This window comes from Aquarana catesbeiana, linkage group LG02, assembly GCF_042186555.1.
Source record: "Aquarana catesbeiana isolate 2022-GZ linkage group LG02, ASM4218655v1, whole genome shotgun sequence".
In the NCBI taxonomy this organism is placed as follows: domain Eukaryota; kingdom Metazoa; phylum Chordata; class Amphibia; order Anura; family Ranidae; genus Aquarana; species Aquarana catesbeiana.
In genome coordinates, this window is record NC_133325.1 from 301,775,495 (window position 1) to 301,796,831 (window position 21,337).

At 43.7% G+C, this 21,337-nt stretch overlaps 1 protein-coding gene across 1 annotated transcript in view; it reads left to right on the top strand.

Moving 5' to 3' along the window:
• Positions 1–10,819: 10,819 nt before the first annotated feature.
• TUBGCP5 (tubulin gamma complex component 5) overlaps positions 10,820–21,337 on the top strand; it is a 69,683-nt gene continuing 59,165 nt past the window's right edge. Inside the window, exons 1-3 of the mRNA XM_073614607.1 lie at positions 10,820–11,138; positions 16,841–16,894; positions 16,974–17,082. Of these exons, the coding sequence (XP_073470708.1) occupies positions 11,005–11,138; positions 16,841–16,894; positions 16,974–17,082 (297 nt within the window). The 5' untranslated portion in view covers positions 10,820–11,004. The remainder of the gene's footprint in view (positions 11,139–16,840; positions 16,895–16,973; positions 17,083–21,337) is intronic.

A 21,337-nucleotide genomic window follows, 5' to 3' on the forward strand; every position in this document is an offset into this window, starting at 1 on the left:
AGGAAGACGCTGAGGAAAAACTCCTCATAAAACACCATCCTAATGAAGTCTGTACAATATAAAAGGAAAACACTTATTTTTTTATATATTACAAAAACAAAGTGATCATATGGCACTCTGGACATGTCAGGAGTCTCACTAAAGTGTAATAAATGTACTTAATGGTGAAAAGTCGGTGATAAGTCTTTTCACTGCTTAGCACGATGATAAGCCACCACTAAGGTATTTAATAAAAGTGTTGAGTCAGGACGAAACTAAAAAAACAGGGAAAATCAAATTCTTCCTCTTCACCATGAATTCTTGGTAAGTACAATAAGTGACAGTCACAGTGATAACTACAGAGAAGCCCCCCCCTTGATTTATCATTAAGTCAGACTTGCTGACATAGGCCTTTTTTTTGTGTGAAAAAGAGTAATTTTACAAATTATCAGGCTTAACTACAGGATTGCTTGTGGTGTAAAGCATTCTATAGGACTCCTTGTATCACATAGCTCTTTGTATCCTTCTCCATTTGCCCATCAGAGGGAATTTGTTGCTTACAACTGCCAAACCGTTAAAACATTTGAGAAAAAAAGGAAAAGAAAGGCGCCTCTAAGTGCAGTATGCAAAATTTAATCAAGTGCACAAAGGGTTAAAAGCACTTACAAGATTGTTGAGTGTTAAAAGACATGATAAAATCAGGAGTCCTCATCTGTGACATGTGTCCATCCTCAGCATGGTGGTAGAGAGCAGTGTAGAGCCGTCCAGCAGCTGTAAAGCGTACTCATGTGTGTTGGAAAGAGGAGGCAGCAGGGAAGCCTGTATTCACTGAGGAAAACACAAGGCTGGTGGTGTCAGTGTAGAGAAGGGGGTGGTAACGCGTTTCGGAGCATGTGCGGCTCCTTCGTCAGACCTACGCCCATACTCCTCAAGCTGGCTTATAAATGGTGAGGGGGAGGAGCAAGGGGAGGAGTGTGGGCAAATGTTGAATACATAATGATAAGGGAAGTGACAGATGTATTACAAGGATGGCCATGACGACCGTGCGCTCGCAAAATGGATCATTAACGTCAGTGCTATATACAATGAAGTCCTGAAGGAATTTAACACAGGGGTACAGGGCACAGATGGCAGTGGTTAAATTAACAATAATAAATAAATATACAAATGTAAGGTTGACATTGAATCAATATACAGGCGTGTTACATGGTCGGCCGGGTGTCTATATGCATGTGTTACAAAGGCGGCCGGGCGTTTGCACACATGCAAATAGGGTCGTAAGTCTAATGTTGAGTTGACAATGAATAAATCTACAGCTGTGTTACAAGGGCAGTCAGGCATTTATACACATGTGTTACAGGGGCGGCTAGGCATCTATGTGCACGTGTTGCAAAGGCAGCCGGGTGTTTGTACACATGCAAATAAGGTCGTAAGTCTAATGTTGAATTAACAATGAATAAATATGTGGCCGTGTTACAAGGATGGCTGGAGAGCTATATACCTGTGTTACAGGGGTGGCCAGGCATCTGTACACATGCAAATGAAGTAATAAATCTGTTGTAAGGGGATAAAAAAAAAAGGAATAAGCGATAGTGTATAGTGGATGTTGTGTGAATTGTACTGATTATGTCTGTAACGATGATAAAACAATGCTGAATATTACTTTACTATGAATAAGTGTATAGGTGTGTTACAAGGGCAGCCGGGCGTCTATACACTAAAGACAGATAGAGGAAAATAGTGGATGCTTATACAAGTTGTACGAATTGTGCAGATTATGCCTGTAGCAATAATCTCACGGTGAGAGGTATTACTCAACTGTGTACTAGTATATAGAAGTGTTACAGGGGCGGCTGGGCGTCTATAAACTACAGAAGTGTAATAGGAGGCGGTGGATACTTATGCAAATAGTGCAGATTATGCCTGTAGAAATACTCTGACGATAATAGATAATAATAGATAATGATAGACTGTAGATAAGTATGCGAGTGTGTTACAGGGGCGGCCAGGCATTTACACACCCGCAAATAGGGTCACAAATCTACTATAAGGAATTAACTTATAGGAATAGGTAATAAGATATAATGGATGCTCTACAAATAGTATTTGATTGTGACAGATGGCAGATATGTACATGTATAACAGGCAAACACCATGACGTATGGATATGATAATAAGAAGGGATGAATGATAAATGAACAACTAAATGTATTAGATCATATAACTTACTGTAGTAGATCATATAACTTACACAAGATAAAGTTAGGAGGTTAAAGGTGGATAGTATACTAGTAGTAGATAATGAATAGACACCATAATATAACAGTCTGTATGCTAAATGTAGTATCATCTAGAGTAAGGTGCTAATTTCCAATTCTTCATTAATATCTCCAGGCGAAAGTATGTCAAGAACGTATATCCAATAAGTCTCCCCTTGGTAGAGACGTTTAAATCTCTCTGCCGCAGAGAGAGTGGCTGGTATGGATTCGATGATCCATACTTTTAGGCCTACTGTGGATTTAGGATGATGTTGGGTGAAATGTCGTGGGACGCTATGGTGGTCTTTACCGGCCTCGATGAATCGGCGGTGCTCTCCAAAACGCTGGCGTAGGGGGCGTATAGTTCAACCTACACAGTGGAGGTCGCAGGGGCAGGTCAGGCAGTATACTACATGGTCTGTAGAACAGGTGTAGAATTTCCGAAATTTTGTATGTTTTATTTTTAATTGTGAATGTTTTTTGACCATGTTGTACAAAACTGCATGTAAGGCAAAGGGGTTTGTGGCATTAATACATCCCAAACATAAAAAAGAGTTGGAGGGAAGATGACGTATTTGTTTTCTTTTTGAGTTTGCTTGGGGCAATCTTTCCCTTAATGTTAGGTGCTTTCCTATATGAAAATTTAGGTTTATTTGGTACATTCCCCGTGACGTCACAGGGAAGTCCCGTCAAGTCACCGTGCGTCAGAGGGGGGCGGGGTCACCGGGTGGCCCCCCCCCCCCCCCGTTATTTAAGAACTGTCAGACGAGGAGCGCCGTCACACAGCGGGAGCCTCCCTCCATGCCAGCATGGATTGCGGAGCGGCCCGGAGAAGAAAATGAAGAAGAAGAGAAGAAGAGAAGAAAAGAAGAAAAGAAGAAAAGAAGAAGAGAAGAGCGGGAGCCTCCCCCCCATGCCATGGGTGCGGAGCGGCCCGAGGAGAAGAAGACAGAAGACGCCGTGGAGGAGATGCTGGACGAGAACGCCGGAGGAAGAACCAGAAGAACCAGAAGAGCCAGAAGAACCAGAAGATGAAGGAAGATAGAAGAAAGAAGAAGCATTTAAATAAAGGAATTGTCAAAAACTGTCTCTTGTCATTTTTAACATTTTTGACACTTTTTTCGTGAAATGGTAGGCATTTCACACAGGGGGGGGGGCGGGATCTGGGGGTCACCTTGTTAAAGGGGGCTTCCAGATTCCGATAAGCCCCCCGCCCGCAGACCCCCACAACCACCGGCCAGGGTTGTGGGGATGAGGCCCTTGTCCTCATCAACATGGGGACAAGGTGTTTTGGGGGGCTACCCCAAAGCACCCTCCCAATGTTGAGGGCATGTGGCCTGGTACGGTTCAGGAGGGAGGGGGGGCCGCACTCTCGTCCCCCCCTCTTTTCCTGCGGCCTGCCAGGTTGCGTGCTCGGATAAGGGTCTGGTATGGATTTTTGGGGGGACCCCACGCCGTTTTTTTTTTTTTTTTTTGGCGCGGGGTTCCCCTTAAAATCCATACCAGACCTGAAGGGTCTGGTATGGAATTTAGGGGGAACCCCACGTCATTTTTTTTTTTAAATTTTGGCCGGGGTTCCCCTTAATATCCATACCAGACCTGAAGGGCCTGGTATGGAATTTAGGGGGACCCCCACGTCATTTTTTTTTTTTAATTTTGGTTCGGGGTTCCCCTTTGGGGAATTCCCATGCCGTTTTTATCAATGAACTTCTATGTGTATTGTCGGCAATGCAATAGCCGCGGGTAGTTTTAAATGAGTTTTTTCCTTCAAAATGTCATTTTGCTGTCAGACTGTTCTAAACACAGGAAACATGCGCCCCTTTACAGGCACACTATAGACACCCCCCAGGTACGAAATTTAAAGGGATATTACACTTTTATTGTTTGACTTTAAGCATTATTAAAATCACTGCTCCTGAAAAAACGGCCGTTTTTAAAACTTTTTTTTGCATTGATCCATGTCCCCTGGGGCAGGACCCAGGTCCCCAAACATTTTTTATGACAATAACTTGCATATAAGCCTTGAAAATTAGCACTTTTGATTATTCATGTTCGTGTCCCATAGACTTTAACGGTGTTCGCATGTTCGAACGAACTTTTTTCCTGTTCGCATGTTCTGGTGCGAACCGAACAGGGGGGTATTCGGCTCATCCCTATAGTAAAGTAATATTCAGCATTGTTTTATCATTGTTACAGACATAATCAGTACAATTCACACAACATCCACTATACACTATCGCTTATTCCTTTTTTTTTATCCCCTTACAACAGATTTATTACTTCATTTGCATGTGTACAGTCGCCTGGCCGCCCCTGTAACACAGGTGTATAGCTCCCCGGCTGCCCTTGTAACACGGCTACATATTTATTCATTGTTAATTTAACATTAGACTTACGACCTTATTTGCATGTGTGCAAACGCCCGGCTGCCTTTGTAACACGTGCACATAGATGCCTGGCCGCCCCTGTAACACATGTATATAAACGCCTGGCCGCCCTTGTAACATGGCTGTAGACTTATTCATTGTCAACTCAACATTAGACTTACGACCCTATTTGCATGTGTGCAAACGCCCGGCCGCCTTTGTAACACATGCATATAGGAGGCTTGAATGGAGGAGAAGATTTGGATGCCGCACACTGGATGTAGTCAAAAAACTTCACTTTATTGAAAAAATGGGATCATCAAAACAACAAGACTGTCATGCAGAAAGTACAGGTAAGCTGACGCGTTTCGCACTCAGGACTGAGTGCTTACTCATAGCTAACAAATATTAAAAAGACAAACTCTTATATAGCTCAATGGAGTATCACATGATTGCCCAATTAGATGGTCATTGAGTCTCAGCTGGAAGCCAATTTAATGAAGTCTCGGCATCTGCTGGCAATTTGGTGTGTTAACTGATTGAGAAATGTTTTCAAAACCGTGACATGTAAATAGATGACAAAGAATGTGAAAAAAGATGTGTATATGTACATGTGTAGGCAAAAAATATATATGTGTGTATATATATATAGTGAATCCTATCAATAAACGTGTATATAATAATGAATGTACTTCTATAACGTGTATATATGAAAGGTGATAAGTATCAAAAAAAGGGGTTACTATTAAGTGAAAGGAAAAAATGTGTAAAAAATATTTCTCATTAAAAAAAAGAGAAAATATATTGATAAAAATATTCAGACAACGTGCGAAGTAAAAAACACATGCATATAGACACCCGGCCGACCATGTAACACACCTGTATATTGATTCAATGTCAACCTTACGTTTGTATATTTATTTATTATTGTTAATTTAACCACTGCCATCTGTGCCCTGTACCCCTGTGTCAAATTCCTTCAGGACTTCATTGTATATAGCACTGACGTTAATGATCCATTTTGCGAGCGCACGGTCGTCATGGCCATCCTTGTAATACATCTGTCACTTCCCTTATCATTGGGCGTAGGTCTGACGAAGGAGCCGCACATGCTCCGAAACGCGTTACCACCCCCTTCTCTACACTGACACCACCAGCCTTGTGTTTTCCTCAGTGAATACAGGCTTCCCTGCTGCCTCCTCTTTCCAACACACATGAGTACGCTTTACAGCTGCTGGACGGCTCTACACTGCTCTCTGCCACCATGCTGAGGATGGACACATGTCACAGATGAGGACTCCTGATTTTATCATGTCTTTTAACACTCAACAATCTTGTAAGTGCTTTTAACCCTTTGTGCACTTGATTAAATTTTGCATACTGCACTTAGAGGCGCCTTTCTTTTCCTTTTTTATATCTTCAGATTTGCTTCTCCTCTAACCAAAGTGCTGCCAGAAGTGCCACCTCATCACTATCATCCCTCTGACCAGCTACCCACCTCCACCAGAGGGCCCTTATCTCCTCTCTGTTTTAAAACATTTGAGGTCTGTGCACACCATTTTTTGTGTTAATGTATGCCTTACTACACACAAGTGCATTGGTGCTACAGTGCTCGGCTCAACATACCTTGCAATAATTGTGCATTGTGGTGCACGTCCTATTTTTTGACAGTGCACCGCAATGTATGTTAGTGTGTTGCGCAGAACTGCAAAGCATATCTACCACAAGGTAATGTTTGTTGTGGTAAAATGCAGTGTGTTATCGTGGTTTATGAAATAGACGCGTAAGTACTGAGTTGATCATCACTGCTTTTGCAGGTTCACGTTTCTGAGAGTGACTGAAAATTGAGTGTGTACTCCCCCTAGTGGCTCTTAAACAAACCACTATATATAATACAATAGAAAAATACGGAACAAGCATGTAAAATGCGAAAGTCACATAAAAGTTACTTTGTATCGAAGAGGATCTTTAGACACACACAAAAAAAAGCTTTGCACTGTCGTAATTTTCCTCCATCCACAATCTAAAAAAGCTAACCACATCACCATACCTCCCAACTTTATGAGATGGGAACGAGGAACACCTATTAGCTAAAGTATGTAGGCATAGGACCCCCCCGCCTTGCTCCCTAAAGGGTCGGTTCACACCACAAAAACGCACTCCAGATCCATTCTGGATGCATCTCTGCATGCATGTTTTTTAACGTGTTTTTGGTGCATTCTGGTGCGTTTTTGATGCAATTCCAGATGCATTTCAGATGCTTTTTTTCTTATTTTTTTATGTTTTGTTTTTGCACTGTACTGGGGTCTGGTGAGTTTTTGATGCATTCCAGTGCATTCTGGTGCATTTTTGATGCATTTTACCGCCTTCCAGTAGAGTCCAGTGCAGGAAAAATGCAGCATGTGCTACTTTTTTCCTGTAACTGGAAAGCCCTGGTACTGACGATCTATAACTGGGAAACACATTTTGAAAGATAAAACACAAAAAAAAGAGAGGAGAGTGCACCAAAAATGAGCCACGTCCATAAATCATTGAGGATACAAAATAAGGTAGTTTTGGAAAGCCTTTTTAATATTATTAATGTGTTCTCTGATCCTGACACAGAGAGGCCTGGTGGTTCTTCCCACATATTGTAACCGGCAGGGACATTCGATCACATATGTGACGTGAGTACTTTCACAAGTAATTAATTCCCTGATTTGGTACTCTCTCCCAGATCTAGATTTAAAAGATGATTTTTTTCTTTGGCTGTTTTTTGCTCACCCGACAGGGCAGGCATTTTTGACATCTATAGAAGCCTTTCATCTCAGGGAACAATCTGACCGTTTTAAGTGGGTCGATCACATTGTGTACCAGCTGGTTCCTCAAATTGGGAGCCTTTTTTGTAAATAAATCTTGGCTTTTTTGAAAGTATCTCTGCCAGAACTCTGTCGGATTTTAAAATTGGCCAATATTTCCTGATTATATGTTCGACCGAATGATATTGGTTATTGAATCCGGTAATAAAAGCCATATCCATCCCGGAGGAGTTGTTATCTTTCTCCTTTTTTCTCAATAGGGAATCCCGATCCAGACCTCCTATTTCCATCATCTGCCTAATTAGGGGTTCTTTTTGGTACCCTTTATCAATACATTTCTTGATCAGTGTCAGCTTGTGTGTAATAGTCATCTATCTTATAGCAGTTTCTTTGTAACCTCATCAGTTGACCTTTCGGAATATTCTCCTTCCACTTGGGGTGGTGGCAACTAGATGTTGGAATGTAGCCATTGCGATCCGTTGTTTTGAAAAAAGTCCTAGTGTGTAATTCATTGTTCTCCTTGTAAATCTGCACATATAAGTAATCTATTTTTTGGGGATCGCATTTCCCACTGAAAGAGATGCCGTATTGGTTCTGGTTCATCATCCTCAAGAATTCCTGAAAGGAGTCTGCCGTACCTCTCCACACGATGATTACGACATCTATATAGCGACGGTAGAATTCAATCTCTGGGCGTAATCTCTTATATACTCCTTATACTCCTTATATACTAGTATTATATGAGTAGAGTAAGAGAGCTTATGCGCTTCTTATTTTAAACACCATTCCTTGGATTCTGTTTGTACTCCTTGGATTTTTTATCAGCATTTACAAATAAAGTTACCAATACGGAGTTACGCTATGTGGATCATTTTTATTTTTATATAACATACTAAAGTGGATGTCCGACTGGGACTGGATTGGAATAAGGGACAGCGTATCCTCCCCCCTACGTACCCCCTTCCTATGGGTGGATGACCCAGATTGAGCCATTTGATATTGGAAGGACATCGATACCTGAGGTTTCGGAAGGACATCAGAACCTGGGAAACAACATCTCATGCTCATACCCCTGCAGGGGTATAGCGCTCCAGTGAGTGCAATCATATCGGGGGGAGACTGTTAAGAACTACTGCATGTTTTTTATTTTTTGAAAGGAAGAATTCGGTTGGAAGACACAATATATCACTTTATGAACACTTGCTGCTGCACATTATATGGGACTTTTTTTCTTCGGCTGAGGATTTATTACAAAAATATATCAGATACTCTTTCAGTCTATTTAGATTTATTATAGAATATGCAATATATTATCTGAGTTTTTTTAGGATTTTCACACATCACTTTATAGGGGTTGATATACTAAAATATATATTTTTTAATTTTGCACCAGTCATTTTTGTTATATATAGGAGGTTGATTTATACGAGACGGAATATCACAAAGCAATTAGCGCTTATATTCCATGACCTCTCTCTCTTATTGAGTAGATGGGATCATGACTGCACCAATATATTTATATATAGTTCATAATTTTTTACACTAAGGAATATTTATCACTTTATATGTGAAATACACACTATTGCATCTAATTTTAAAACAATTTTTATATCATTAATTTGCACCTACTCAATATCACATTGTTAATTTATATTTGTGAGAGGATTGAATCTTTACACAGATACACTAGTCACTTTAACTAGTAGGATTATTAGATACCGACATTCCCTCTTTATAGCACAGCGCCACTCCCTACTTTTGATTTCAATCTCTTGGGGTTACACGGAGGTGTTCCCTATTTATTGAGGGGGGCAGCAGTTGCTAAAATATCCTGAAGCGCGGATCCACTTACAAATAATTAGAGAAGGGAATATGTCTCTCTATCTTGAATTGGAATGCAAAATCATGCAAGTCACGGTAGCATGAGAAAGTTCAATCAGCAGTAAGAAAGTATATTAGATATAGCTAAATATCTCAGCAGGGGCATGTAAACAATGCATGTAAACAATGCACGTGCAGTGTATTGTTGTCTCCCAGGGGCACGCTGGATTATTTGTATCCTGAATATGCAGCGATGGGATTGTATTGAGCCTTCAGCATTGCTGATACTAAATCCAGGATCTAAGTGGTGCATCCGGTGTTGGCCCTCCTCCCTCTAATGGCTGCTCCCTTAATTAGGAATATTGTTTACATGCCCCTGCTGAGATATTTAGCTATATCTAATATACTTTCTTACTGCTGATTGAACTTTCTCATGCTACCGTGACTTGCATGATTTTGCATTCCAATTTAAGATAGAGAGACATATTCCCTTCTCTGTCTCATCTGTGAACCTTGGCCGTGTCCTGAGGAAGCCTAACGGTGAAACGCGTAGACATACAAGGGCTCACTGCACAATAATCATAGATGCTATATGTTACAATTGTCATTGTTTTTTAGATATTTGTATTTTTCAATAAATTTATATTTTTTATACTGCTATATCTTCTCCACTGTTTCTTAGCCTAAAAAGTCTGCCTCCCTGCTAATACTCAGTACTGCCTTATTTTGTATCCTATATAATTTAGACCAAAATGAGGAACAAATGAGGAGGAAAGAGGGACAGAGGGACTTTGTTCCAATCAGGGACATTCCCACACCTCCCAACATTTTGAGATGGGAATGAGGGACACCTACTAGCAAACGTATGTAGGCATAGGACACGCCCCCTTAAAGGAGAATTAATTTAAAAAAAGGTTAATTAAATCCACAAGGGTTTTTTTACGGGTACTATTCCTTTATATTGACTTTTAAATGCAGCAATTTAGAAATCAGATGAAAGGTTTAGCACTGGGAAACACTTTTTGATAGATAAAAAGTGCATTTTATATACATGTATATGGATCAGACCAAAATGAGAGACAAATGAGGGACAGAGGGACATTGCTCCAAATCAGGGACAGTCCCTCGAAATCAGGGACAGTTGGGAGCTCTGACATCACCTATCCCAGAAGGCATTAGCTTCCACACAGTGGCTGGAGGAAGGATCTGGCACCACATCACCAGGGAGCTGGCTGAAAGAACCAGGAGAAGACTGATGGCTCCTAATGACGAAAGAAAGCAAGATGGCAGCACAGGACCAGGTGTGCAGCACTGGCGCAGTGGATTACCGCATGCTTAATTTCAACAATGATTAATTTGCTGGGCATATACTTTTTTGGGGGGGGGGGGGTTAGGATAACTTAGTGGAAAAATTAAGAGTTAAAAAAAAAAAAAAAAACCACAGGCGGGTGGGGAGTTTCATTGCAGTAGTGACTGGCTGAAATTCCCTGGGCTTTCCCTTTTACTTCCCCTTTAACGTTCTCCTTTCGTGGTGTCAATTCTTATTTCTTACCAGCAGATGGAGCCAGAGCTTTTAGTCTCCAGCTTACTGCATTTCCCTATCTTTAAAACGTCACGTCCGCTTCCGGTTTTCCGTGCCCTTTCACACTCATCACGTACTTTAGCATCAGCGAATAGGACTCCTGCTCCGGCAGTGTGGGGGTTAACATGCCAGCGGCTCCTAATTGGCCCGACGGTATCCAATGGATGGCTAGGTGATGGTTGCCGGGCTGCGGAGGTGTCATGGCGCATTGGACCCGCTTTGAGAAGGAGCAGGAGAGGGATGTGAAGGAGCTGGTGTCCTGTGTGAGCGGACTGCACGATGACAGCGACAAGAACTTTCAGCTGGGTCTGCAGTACGCCTTGTCCAACTTCAGGTGTCATATACATTAGCACTCTATGACTTCTAGCAGCATTCTCATTGGTGTCAGTAACAGGAATAGGGCCCCATTGTTGGTGTCAGTGACAGGAATGGGGCCCCATTGTTGGTGTCGGTGACAGGAATGGGGCCCCATTGTTGGTGTCAGTGACAGGAATGGGGCCCCATTGTTGGTGTCAGTGACAGGAATGGGGCCCCATTGTTGGTGTCAGTGACAGGAATGGGGCCCCATTGTTGGTGTCAGTGACAGGAATGGGGCCCCATTGTTGGTGTCGGTGACAGGAATAGCGCCCCATTGTTGGTGTCGGTGACAGGAATGGGGCCCCATTGTTGGTGTCAGTGACAGGAATGGGGCCCCATTGTTGGTGACAGTGACAGGAATGGGGCCCCATTGTTGGTGTCAGTGACAGGAATGGGGCCCCATTGTTGGTGTCGGTGACAGGAATGGGGCCCCATTGTTGGTGTCGGTGACAGGAATGGGGCCCCATTGTTGGTGTCAGTGACAGGAATGGGGCCCCATTGTTGGTGTCGGTGACAGGAATGGGGCCCCATTGTTGGTGTCAGTGACAGGAATGGGGCCCCATTGTTGGTGTCAGTGACAGGAATGGGGCCCCATTGTTGGTGTCGGTGACAGGAATGGGGCCCCATTGTTGGTGTCAGTGACAGGAATGGGGCCCCATTGTTGGTGTCGGTGACAGGAATGGGGCCCCATTGTTGGTGTCGGTGACAGGAATGGGGCCCCATTGTTGGTGTCAGTGACAGGAATGGGGCCCCATTGTTGGTGACAGTGACAGGAATGGGGCCCCATTGTTGGTGTCAGTGACAGGAATGGGGCCCCATTGTTGGTGACAGTGACAGGAATGGGGCCCCATTGTTGGTGTCGGTGACAGGAATGGGGCCCCATTGTTGGTGTCGGTGACAGGAATGGGGCCCCATTGTTGGTGTCAGTGACAGGAATGGGGCCCCATTGTTGGTGTCAGTGACAGGACTAATGCCTCAAGGACTGTATAAAGGCAAGCAAAGGGCCACAGTTTAGGGAGTGCTGCTTTAAATAGTCCATGTCAGCAGAACACAAGTATAGATTCTTAACCACCTCCATACCGAGCCTATTCTGACATTTCTGTCCTACATGTAAAAATCATCATTTTTTAGCTAGAAAATTACTCAGAACCCCCAAAACATATATATATGTTTTTTTAGCAGAGACCCTAGGGAATAAAATGACGGTTTATTTTCCATGGTATTTGTGCAGCAAATTTTCACATATATTTCTTTTTGTGAAAAAAAACTATTTCACGAAAAAAAAAAAAAAAAAAAAAAACCCCAAAACAGTAAAGTTAGCCCAATTTTTTTGTATACTATGAAAGATGATGTTACGCAGAGTAAATAGATACCTAACATGTCACGCTTTAAAATTGCACGCACTTATGGCGCCAAACTTCAGTACCACAGGCGACCCTTGACATTTTTTTACAGGTTACCTGTTTAGAGTTACAGAGGAGGTCTTGCAATAAAATGTATTGCTCTCGCTCTAACGTTCGTGGTGATACATCGCATGTGTAGTTTGAATGCTGTTTACATATGTGGGTGCAACATATATATGCGTTCGCTTCTGCGTGCAAGCACGCTGGGACTGGGGCGGTTTCTTTTTTTTATTCTCTTTTTTTTTTTACACTTTAAGTTGTTTCTTTATCACTTTTATTCCTATTAAAAAGAATGTAAACATTCCTTATAACAGGAATAGGGCATGACAGGTCTTTATGGAGAGAGGTGGGGTCTTCTAGGCAGGAAAAGGCTGAGATCCAGTGCAGGAAAAATGCAGAATGTTCTACTTATTTTTTCTTGAACTAGAAGACCCTAGAGCTGACCGCCCTGGTGTGAACTATGCCATTGGAAACCATATAACCTACTTTTCATGCGTTTTTCATGCAGGAAAAAAACCCCGCACTGGACTGCATGTGGTGTGAACTGGCCCTAAGGCTTGTTTACACAAGTTTTGCCCTCTGAAGAGTGATCTGTGGTGGATGCCTTTTTAAGAGATGTTTGACAGGTGATATATCGCCCACTCACCACCTGTTTTAACCCCGAAAAGCCCCCACCATTACTGCCTGCTAAATACAACAGCAGGGATAATTTTTTTCGGCACTGTAGTCATGGTTTTCTAAGTGCTTCACTCACCCCACAGTGCTGTGTATATATGTGTTGCAGTGCATTGTGGTAAAATGCTAGTTTTTTTGTAAACACAAAAGTAACTGAAAGTAAGCCACAAAGGAGATAAGTCTACTATCTGTGTTCCTAATGCCTTTGCAAACCCAGAGATTGCCTTGTAAAATAGGCTTGTACATAACCTGGAGCTGGCAGAGGGACCCAGCAGGACCACTCACTACAGACTGCCTGCAGAAAACTACAAGAGGGGATGGAATGAATGAATGAATGAATGAATGAATGATTTGTAAAGCGCTGCAAATGTGAACTGAATCGCCTCAAGGCGCTGGATGCATTCTCTGTTGTCAGACAAGACCAGTCACCTTGCACTAGGAGAACAGAGCAGCAGTGACCGCTCTTTATTACAGGATGCTCCTACATAGAGATGAGATTAAATCTGGATTATTGGACAGATCTGGAAAAAATACACAATGTATACCAAGATTTAAGTAAAAAAAAAAACACCCACCTCTTGTAGTTAGACAATATTTCCTTATCCCAGAGTTTAGCTTTGGGCCCCTTTCACACTGGGGTGGGGGGCGGTAAAGCGCCGCTATTTTTACCATCGTATTTGCGGTGGTATTCGGCTGCTAGCAGGGCGCATTTACACACCCCCCCCCCCCGCTAGCGGCCGAGAAAAGGTTAAAACCACTGCAAATCGCTTACTGCAGCAGTGCTATGCCGGCGGTGTAGCCACGCTGCCCCATTGATTTCAATAGGCAGGAGCGGTGTATACACTGCTCCTTCACCGCTCCAAAGATGCTGCTAGCAGGACTTTTTTTACCGTCCTGCCAGCGCACTGCTCCAGTGTGAAAGCCGTTGGGTCTTTCACATTGGAGACACAGCAGGGCGCTTTACAGCACAACACTTTCAGGGCGCTTTGCAGGCGCTATTTGTAGCGCTGTAGCACCTGCAAAGCACCCCAGTGTGAAAGGGGTCTTAAAATGAATCAATGCTTGTAACCTACATAAAAGGGTCACAGTGCAGGAGCCCAGTTAGGTGACCGAGGCAGGGTGTTACCCCACTATAACTGAAAAGCCTAAACAAGGACCGTCATTATTATTATTATCAGGTGTTATTTTATATAAATATTAGTCCCTGCACTAAACAACACAACTCCCCCTCTTTTACCCACAGCTGCTGGAAAATAACAGTTTAGGCCCCTTTTACATGGGGCGGGATCCGCCTGCTCAGCGGGAAACACAGCCCGCTGCTCTCTTTGGGGTGGTTGGATGGAAACAGACTACATGTCTGTTTCCATCCGATTGTCATCCGATCCGCCGGGTGGATGGTAAATGTATCTCTATATGTCTATTTTTATCTTATAGGACTCTAGCAGGTGACATGGGACACGTGTCCGCTAACATGTGCCACCTCATTGAGAACAATGGGTGGTCTGATCAGGCCTGCCTGAAAATTGGACAGGGGGACCCAATCGATCCACTGATGTGAAAGGGGCTCATCAGCAAAACTGTATATATATACTAGTGCTATATCAAATAAAATAATAATATTATCATGAATATTGCGCAAAATAAAGTGCAAAATTATTCCAGTCGGTAAAAAATAAGTCCACAAAACAAAAAATAGTCATCACTAGTTAAAAAGAAAGACAGTCCATGTTCAAATTCGCAAATTTCCAACTGTATCTCCACCTCTGTGCCCTGTGTGGTATAAATACACTGTATTACCAAAAGTATTGGGACACCTGCCTTTACACACACATGAACTTTAATGGCATTCCAGTCTTAGTCCGTAGGGTTCAATATTGAGTCGGCCCACCCTTTGCAGCTATAACAGCTTCAGCTCTTCTGGGAAGGCTGTCCACAAGATTTAGAAGTGTCTATGGGAATGTTTGACCATTCTTCCAGAAACGCATTTGTGCGGTCAGACACTGATGACAAGAAGGTCTGGCTCACAGTCTCCACTCAAACTTGCTCATCCATGTCTTCATGGACCTTTCTTTGTGCACTGGTGTGCAGTCATGTTGGAACAGGAAGGGGCCATCCCCAAACTGTTCCCACAAAGTTGGGAGCATGAAATTGTCCAAAATGTCTTGGTATCTTGATGCATTAAGAGTTCCCTCCACTGGAACTAACCTTTGAAAAACAACCCCACACCATAATCCCCCCTCCACCAAATGATTTGAACCAGTGTACAAAGCAAGGTCCATAAAGACATGGATGAGTGAGTTTGGGTTGGAGGAACTTGACTGGCCTGCACAGAGTCCTGACCTCAACCCAATAAAACACCTTTGGGATGAATTGGAGCAGGGACTGCGAGCCAGGCCTTTTCGTCCACATCAGTGCCTGACCTCACAAATGCGCTTCTGGAAGAATGGTCAAACATTCCTAAACCTTGTGGACAGCCGTCCTAGAAGAGTTGAAGCTGTTAGAGCTGCAAAGGGTGGGCCAACTCAATATTGAACTCTACGGACTAAGACTGGGATGCCATTAAAGTTCATGTGCGTGGAAAGGCAAGCGTCTCAATACTTTTGGTAATATTCTGTAGATAAAATGCTCACCAGATCACCATGATCCCTTTATAAATTAAGTGAGTCATGAAACTCTCCTTAAGTGAACATGGTTGGCAGGACATTAGGGTTTCCCTGTCGGTCAGTGCTTTTACATATACTATTAGCAGGGCTGAACGCAATCCCCCACTCCTCTCCTCTATTTCTCCGGCCGTAGTCCTCAGCTCTAACCGGCATTAACCACTTGCTGACCTTCTGCTGTCATTATACTGGCACGATCGTGCGAACCGTCGTAGCTGTACGTCGCCTCCTTTAAGGGGATAGCAGGTGCATGCTGCACTGCGGGGGGGGTGCCGATGCTCTTGACCGGCAGTCGCGATGACCGCTGGCCACGTGCAATCGTGGGCACAAGAGGCAGAACAGGGATGTGTGTGTGTTTGTAAATGTACATGTGTGTTGTTTTTTTTTTCAAAATTGTCGCTCTTTTTTTTGTTTAAAGCACAAATAAATAAAAACTGGAGAGATGATCAAATACCACCAAAAGAAAGCTCTATTTGTGGGGGAAAAAAAGACGTCAATTTTGTTTGGGTACAACATCGCATGACCGCGCAATTGTCAGTTAAAGCGACGCAGTGCCGTATCGCAAAAAATGGCCTGGTCATTGAGCAGCCAAATCTTCCGGGGCTAAAGTGGTTAACCTACCCCCTCTAATGCATATTATTTCCTTTGGCTAGCTTCTGCTTTTAAAGGGGAACTCCACATTCTCCAATGCTCTTGTCTCCCCATCTAATACCTTGGATTTCCATGGACTAGCTTTTGCTGTGTTCAAGATTCACATTCAAGATATCTGAGACTGCTGCTGGGTGTCACTCTCTTGAATGTACAAACTAGCAACTGTCACTCAGATGACACTTTATAGTATTCCCATTTCACAACAAGACATAATTGTTTATGGAAAAAAAGCCTGTCTGTTTTTGAAAAATAAATACTGCGCCAACTAGAATTTTTTTTCTTTCTTTTAGATTTCATCGATATCTGGATGTCAGTAGTCACCAGATTCACAGGACTTTGGATGGGTAACTTTTTATTTTATGAGGCATTGAAATAAGCATGATGCACGTATCCATTTTTGATAAATGTTTTTCTTTTTCTTAGGATGTATGAAAAGTTTGTGATTAATTCTGATTTGAGTAAAGCAGAAAGCTGGAAGAGGCTGACAGACGAATTTTTAAACTTTCCTCTGCCAAACACTGAAGGAACAAAGGTGAGCTTGTTTTATTATTAAGAGTACTGTGCAAAATAATCCTGTATATAGCTGAGATATATACCTAGCATGATAAGTGAAGCGCTCTGTATTTAAATCCTTTTCAGAAACCATGAATCAGACTGAGACAGATTAAACAGTTACAGTTACGTACAGTTAAATCTCACTTGTTTAATAATAATCAAAAAAGGTAAACAGAGTGAATGTAGTCAAAATATAGCCAGAGTTCAGAAGCCGGAACGGATAGTCAGACAAGCCAAAACATCAGGGAGCCAGAGATGAGCGTAGTAGTGCAGCAAGCAGGATCTGGAGCCAGAAGGAATGTCAGCCAAGCAAGTCTTTAACGGGAACTCAGGAGAGCGTCTATAGAGATGTGACCATGGCAAAGGCAGAGATCATCTGGGCTGGACGGCTTAAGTAGGCAGGACTGACGAGCAGGATATCATCAACAGGTGAGTCATTGTGGAGAGATAGGAGCTGGCAATTAGTCGACAGCTGAGCAGCCAGCTCAGAAAAGGAAGGGCTGAGCCCAGCCCTGATAATCCTCTCCCTAAATTATACAATCTAAACAAAGTGATATGTATCCTAAAAATTTAATCTGTGTGTAACAAAAGCAAATAAACAATGTGAGCCAGTATATAGCAGATATAGTCCTTGAAATATACAGCGGGTAAAATAAGTATTGAACACGTCACCATTTTTCAAGGTAAATATATTTCTAAAGATGCTATTGACATGACATTTTCACCACATGTCGGTAACAACACATGCAATCGATACATACAAGAAACCAAAACAAATAAGTTCAGAAATTAAGCTATGTGTACTAAAATGGAATGACACAAGGAAAAAGTATTGAACACATGAAGAAAGGGAGGTGCAAAAAAAGCATGGAAAGCCAAGACACCAGCTGAAATCTATCAGTAATTAGAAAGCAATCCTGCGCCTTGTGAGCTCAAATTAATATCAGCTGGTTCAGTCTCAACTGATGGCCTATAAAAAGGTGTCACACAAGAAACATCTCAGGATGGGTAAAAGCACAGAGCTCTCTCAAGACCTTTGCAACCTTATTGTTGCCAAACATACTGATGGCATTGGTTACCGAAGGATTTCTAAACTTCTGAATGTTCCAGTGAGCACTGTTGGGGCCATAATCCAGAAGCAGAAAGAACATAATTTCACCATAAACTAGTCACAACCAGGTGTTCCTCGCAAGGTTTCTGACAGTGGAGTGAAAAGAATTATCAGAAGAGTTGTCCAAGAGCCAAGGACCACTTGTGGAGAGCTTCAGAAAGACCTGGAATTAGCAGATACAATTGTTTCAAAGAAAACAATAAGTAATGCACTTACCCGCCATGGCCTGTATGCACACTCACCACTCAAGACTTCATTGCTGAAGAAAAAGCATGTTGAAGCTCATTGAAAGTTTGCCTCGCAACGTTTAGACAAGCCTTTGAAGTCTAGTCAGATGAGACCAAAATTGAACTCTTTGGATGCCATAATACACACCATGTTTGGAGGTCAAATGGCACTGCACATCACCCCAAAGCACCATACCAACTGTGAAGTTTGGAGGTAGGTGTGGGGCTTTTTTTCAGCATATGGTACTGGCAAACTTTATGTCATTGAAGGAAGGAAGGATGAATGGAAAAATGTACCAAGACATTCTTGATAAAAATCTGCTGCTTTCTACCAGGATGATGAAGATGAAATGAGGATGGGCATTTCAGCAAGACAATGATCCCAAACACAAAGCCAAGGAAGCTCTAAATTGGTTTTTAACCACTTGCCGACCGCCTAACGCACATATACGGCGGCAGAATGGTACGGGCAGGCAGAATCACGTACCTGTACGTGATCTGCCTCCCGTGGGCGGGGGGTCCGATCGGACCCCCCCCCCGGTGCCAGCGGCGGTCGGCATTTGACTGGGAGCGTCGGGAGGCGAGGGGGAGACCATCCGATCGTGGCCCCCCCCCTCGCGATCGCTCCCAGCCAATCGGAATCCTCCCCTGCCTGTGTGTAGTTTCACACAGGCAGAGGATGTGATGTCATCTCTCCTCGGCTTTGGCAGTTTACGTCCCAGCGCCGAGGAGAGAAGACATGTAAGTGCACAACACACACACACACACAGTAGAACATGCCAGGCATACTTTACACCCCCGATCCCCCCCCCAATCACCCCCCCCCCTGTCACAAACTGACAGCAAGCAGTATTTTTTTTTTTTTTTTTTCTGATTACTGCATAGTGTCAGTTTGTGACAGTTACAGTGTTAGGGCAGTGAGTATTACCCCCCTTTAGGTCTAGGATAGCCCCCTAACCCCCCCTAATAAAGTTTTAACCCCTTGATCACCCCCTGTCACCAGTGTCACTAAGCGATCATTTTTCTGATCGCTGTATTAGTGTCGCTGGTGACGCTAGTTAGTGAGGTAAATATTTAGGTTCGCCGTCAGCGTTTTATAGCGACAGGGACCCCCATATACTACCTAATAAATGTTTTAACCCCTTGATTGCCCCCTAGTTAACCCTTTCACCACTGATCACCGTATAACTGTTACAGGTGACGCTGGTTAGTTCGTTTATTTTTTATAGTGTCAGGGCACCCGCCGTTTATTACCGAATAAAGGTTTAGCCCCCCGATCGCCCGGCGGTGATGTGCGTCGCCCCAGGCAGCGTCAGATTAGCGCCAGTACCGCTGACACCCACGCGCGCAGCATACGCCTCCCTTAGTGGTATAGTATCTGTACGGATCAATATCTGATCCGATCAGATCTATACTAGTGTCCCCAGCAGTTTAGGGTTCCCAAAAACGCAGTGTTAGCGGGATCAGCCCAGATACCCGCTAGCACCTGCGTTTTTCCCCTCTGCCCGGCCCAGCCCAGCCCACCCAAGTGCAGTATCGATCGATTACTGTCACTTACAAAACACTAAACGCATAACTGCAGCGTTCACAGAGTCAGGCCTGATCCCTGCGATCGCTAACAGTTTTCTTGGTAGCGTTTTGGTGAACTGGCAAGCACCAGCCCCAGGCAGCGTCAGGTTAGCGCCAGTACCGCTAACACCCATGCACGCAGCGTACACCTCCCTTAGTGGTATAGTATCTGAACGGATCAATATCTGATCTGATCAGATCTATACTAGCGTCCCCAGCAGTTTAGGGTTCCCAAACACGCAGTGTTAGCGGGATCAGCCCAGATACCTGCTAGCACCTGCGTTTTGCCCCTCCGCCCGGCCCAGCCCACCCAAGTGCAGTATCGATCGATCACTGTCACTTACAAAACACTAAACGCATAACTGCAGCGTTCGCAGAGTCAGGCCTGATCCCTGCGATCGCTAACAGTTTTTTTGGTAGCGTTTTGGTGAACTGGCAAGCACCAGCCCCAGGCAGCGTCAGGTTAGCGCCAGTACCGCTAACACCCACACACGCACCGTACACCTCCCTTAGTGGTATAGTATCTGATCGGATCAATATCTGATCTGATCAGATCTATACTAGCGTCCCCAGCAGTTTAGGGTTCCCACAAACGCAGTGTTAGCGGGATCAGCCCAGATACCTGCTAGCACCTGCGTTTTGCCCCTCCGCTTGGCCCAGCCCAGCCCACCCAAGTGCAGTATCGATCGATCACTGTCACTTACAAAACACTAAACACATAACTGCAGCGTTCGCAGAGTCAGGCCTGATCCCTGCGATTGCTAACAGTTTTTTTTGTAGCGTTTTGGTGAACTGGCAAGCACCAGCGGCCTAGTACACCCCAGTCATAGTCAAACCAGCACTGCAGTAACACTTGGTGATGTGGCGAGTCCCATAAGTGCAGTTCAAGCTGGTGAGGTGGCAAGCACAAGTAGTGTCCCGCTGCCACCAAAAAGACAAACACAGGCCCGTCGTGCCCATAGTGCCCTTCCTGCTGCATTCGCCAATCCTAATTGGGAACCCACCGCTTCTGCAGCGCCCGTACTTCCCCCATTCTCATCCCCAACCAAATGCAGTCGGCTGCATGAGAGGCATTTTCTTTATGTCCTCCCGAGTACCCCTACCCAACGAACCCCCCCAAAAAAGATGTTGTGTCTGCAGCAAGCGCGGATATAGGCGTGACACCCACTATTATTGTCCCTCCTGTCCTGACAATCCTGATCTTTGCATTGGTGAATGTTTTGAACGCTACCATACACTAGTTGAGTATTAGCGTAGGGTACAGCATTCCACAGACTAGGCACACTTTCACAGGGTCTCCCAAGATGCCATCGCATTTTGAGAGA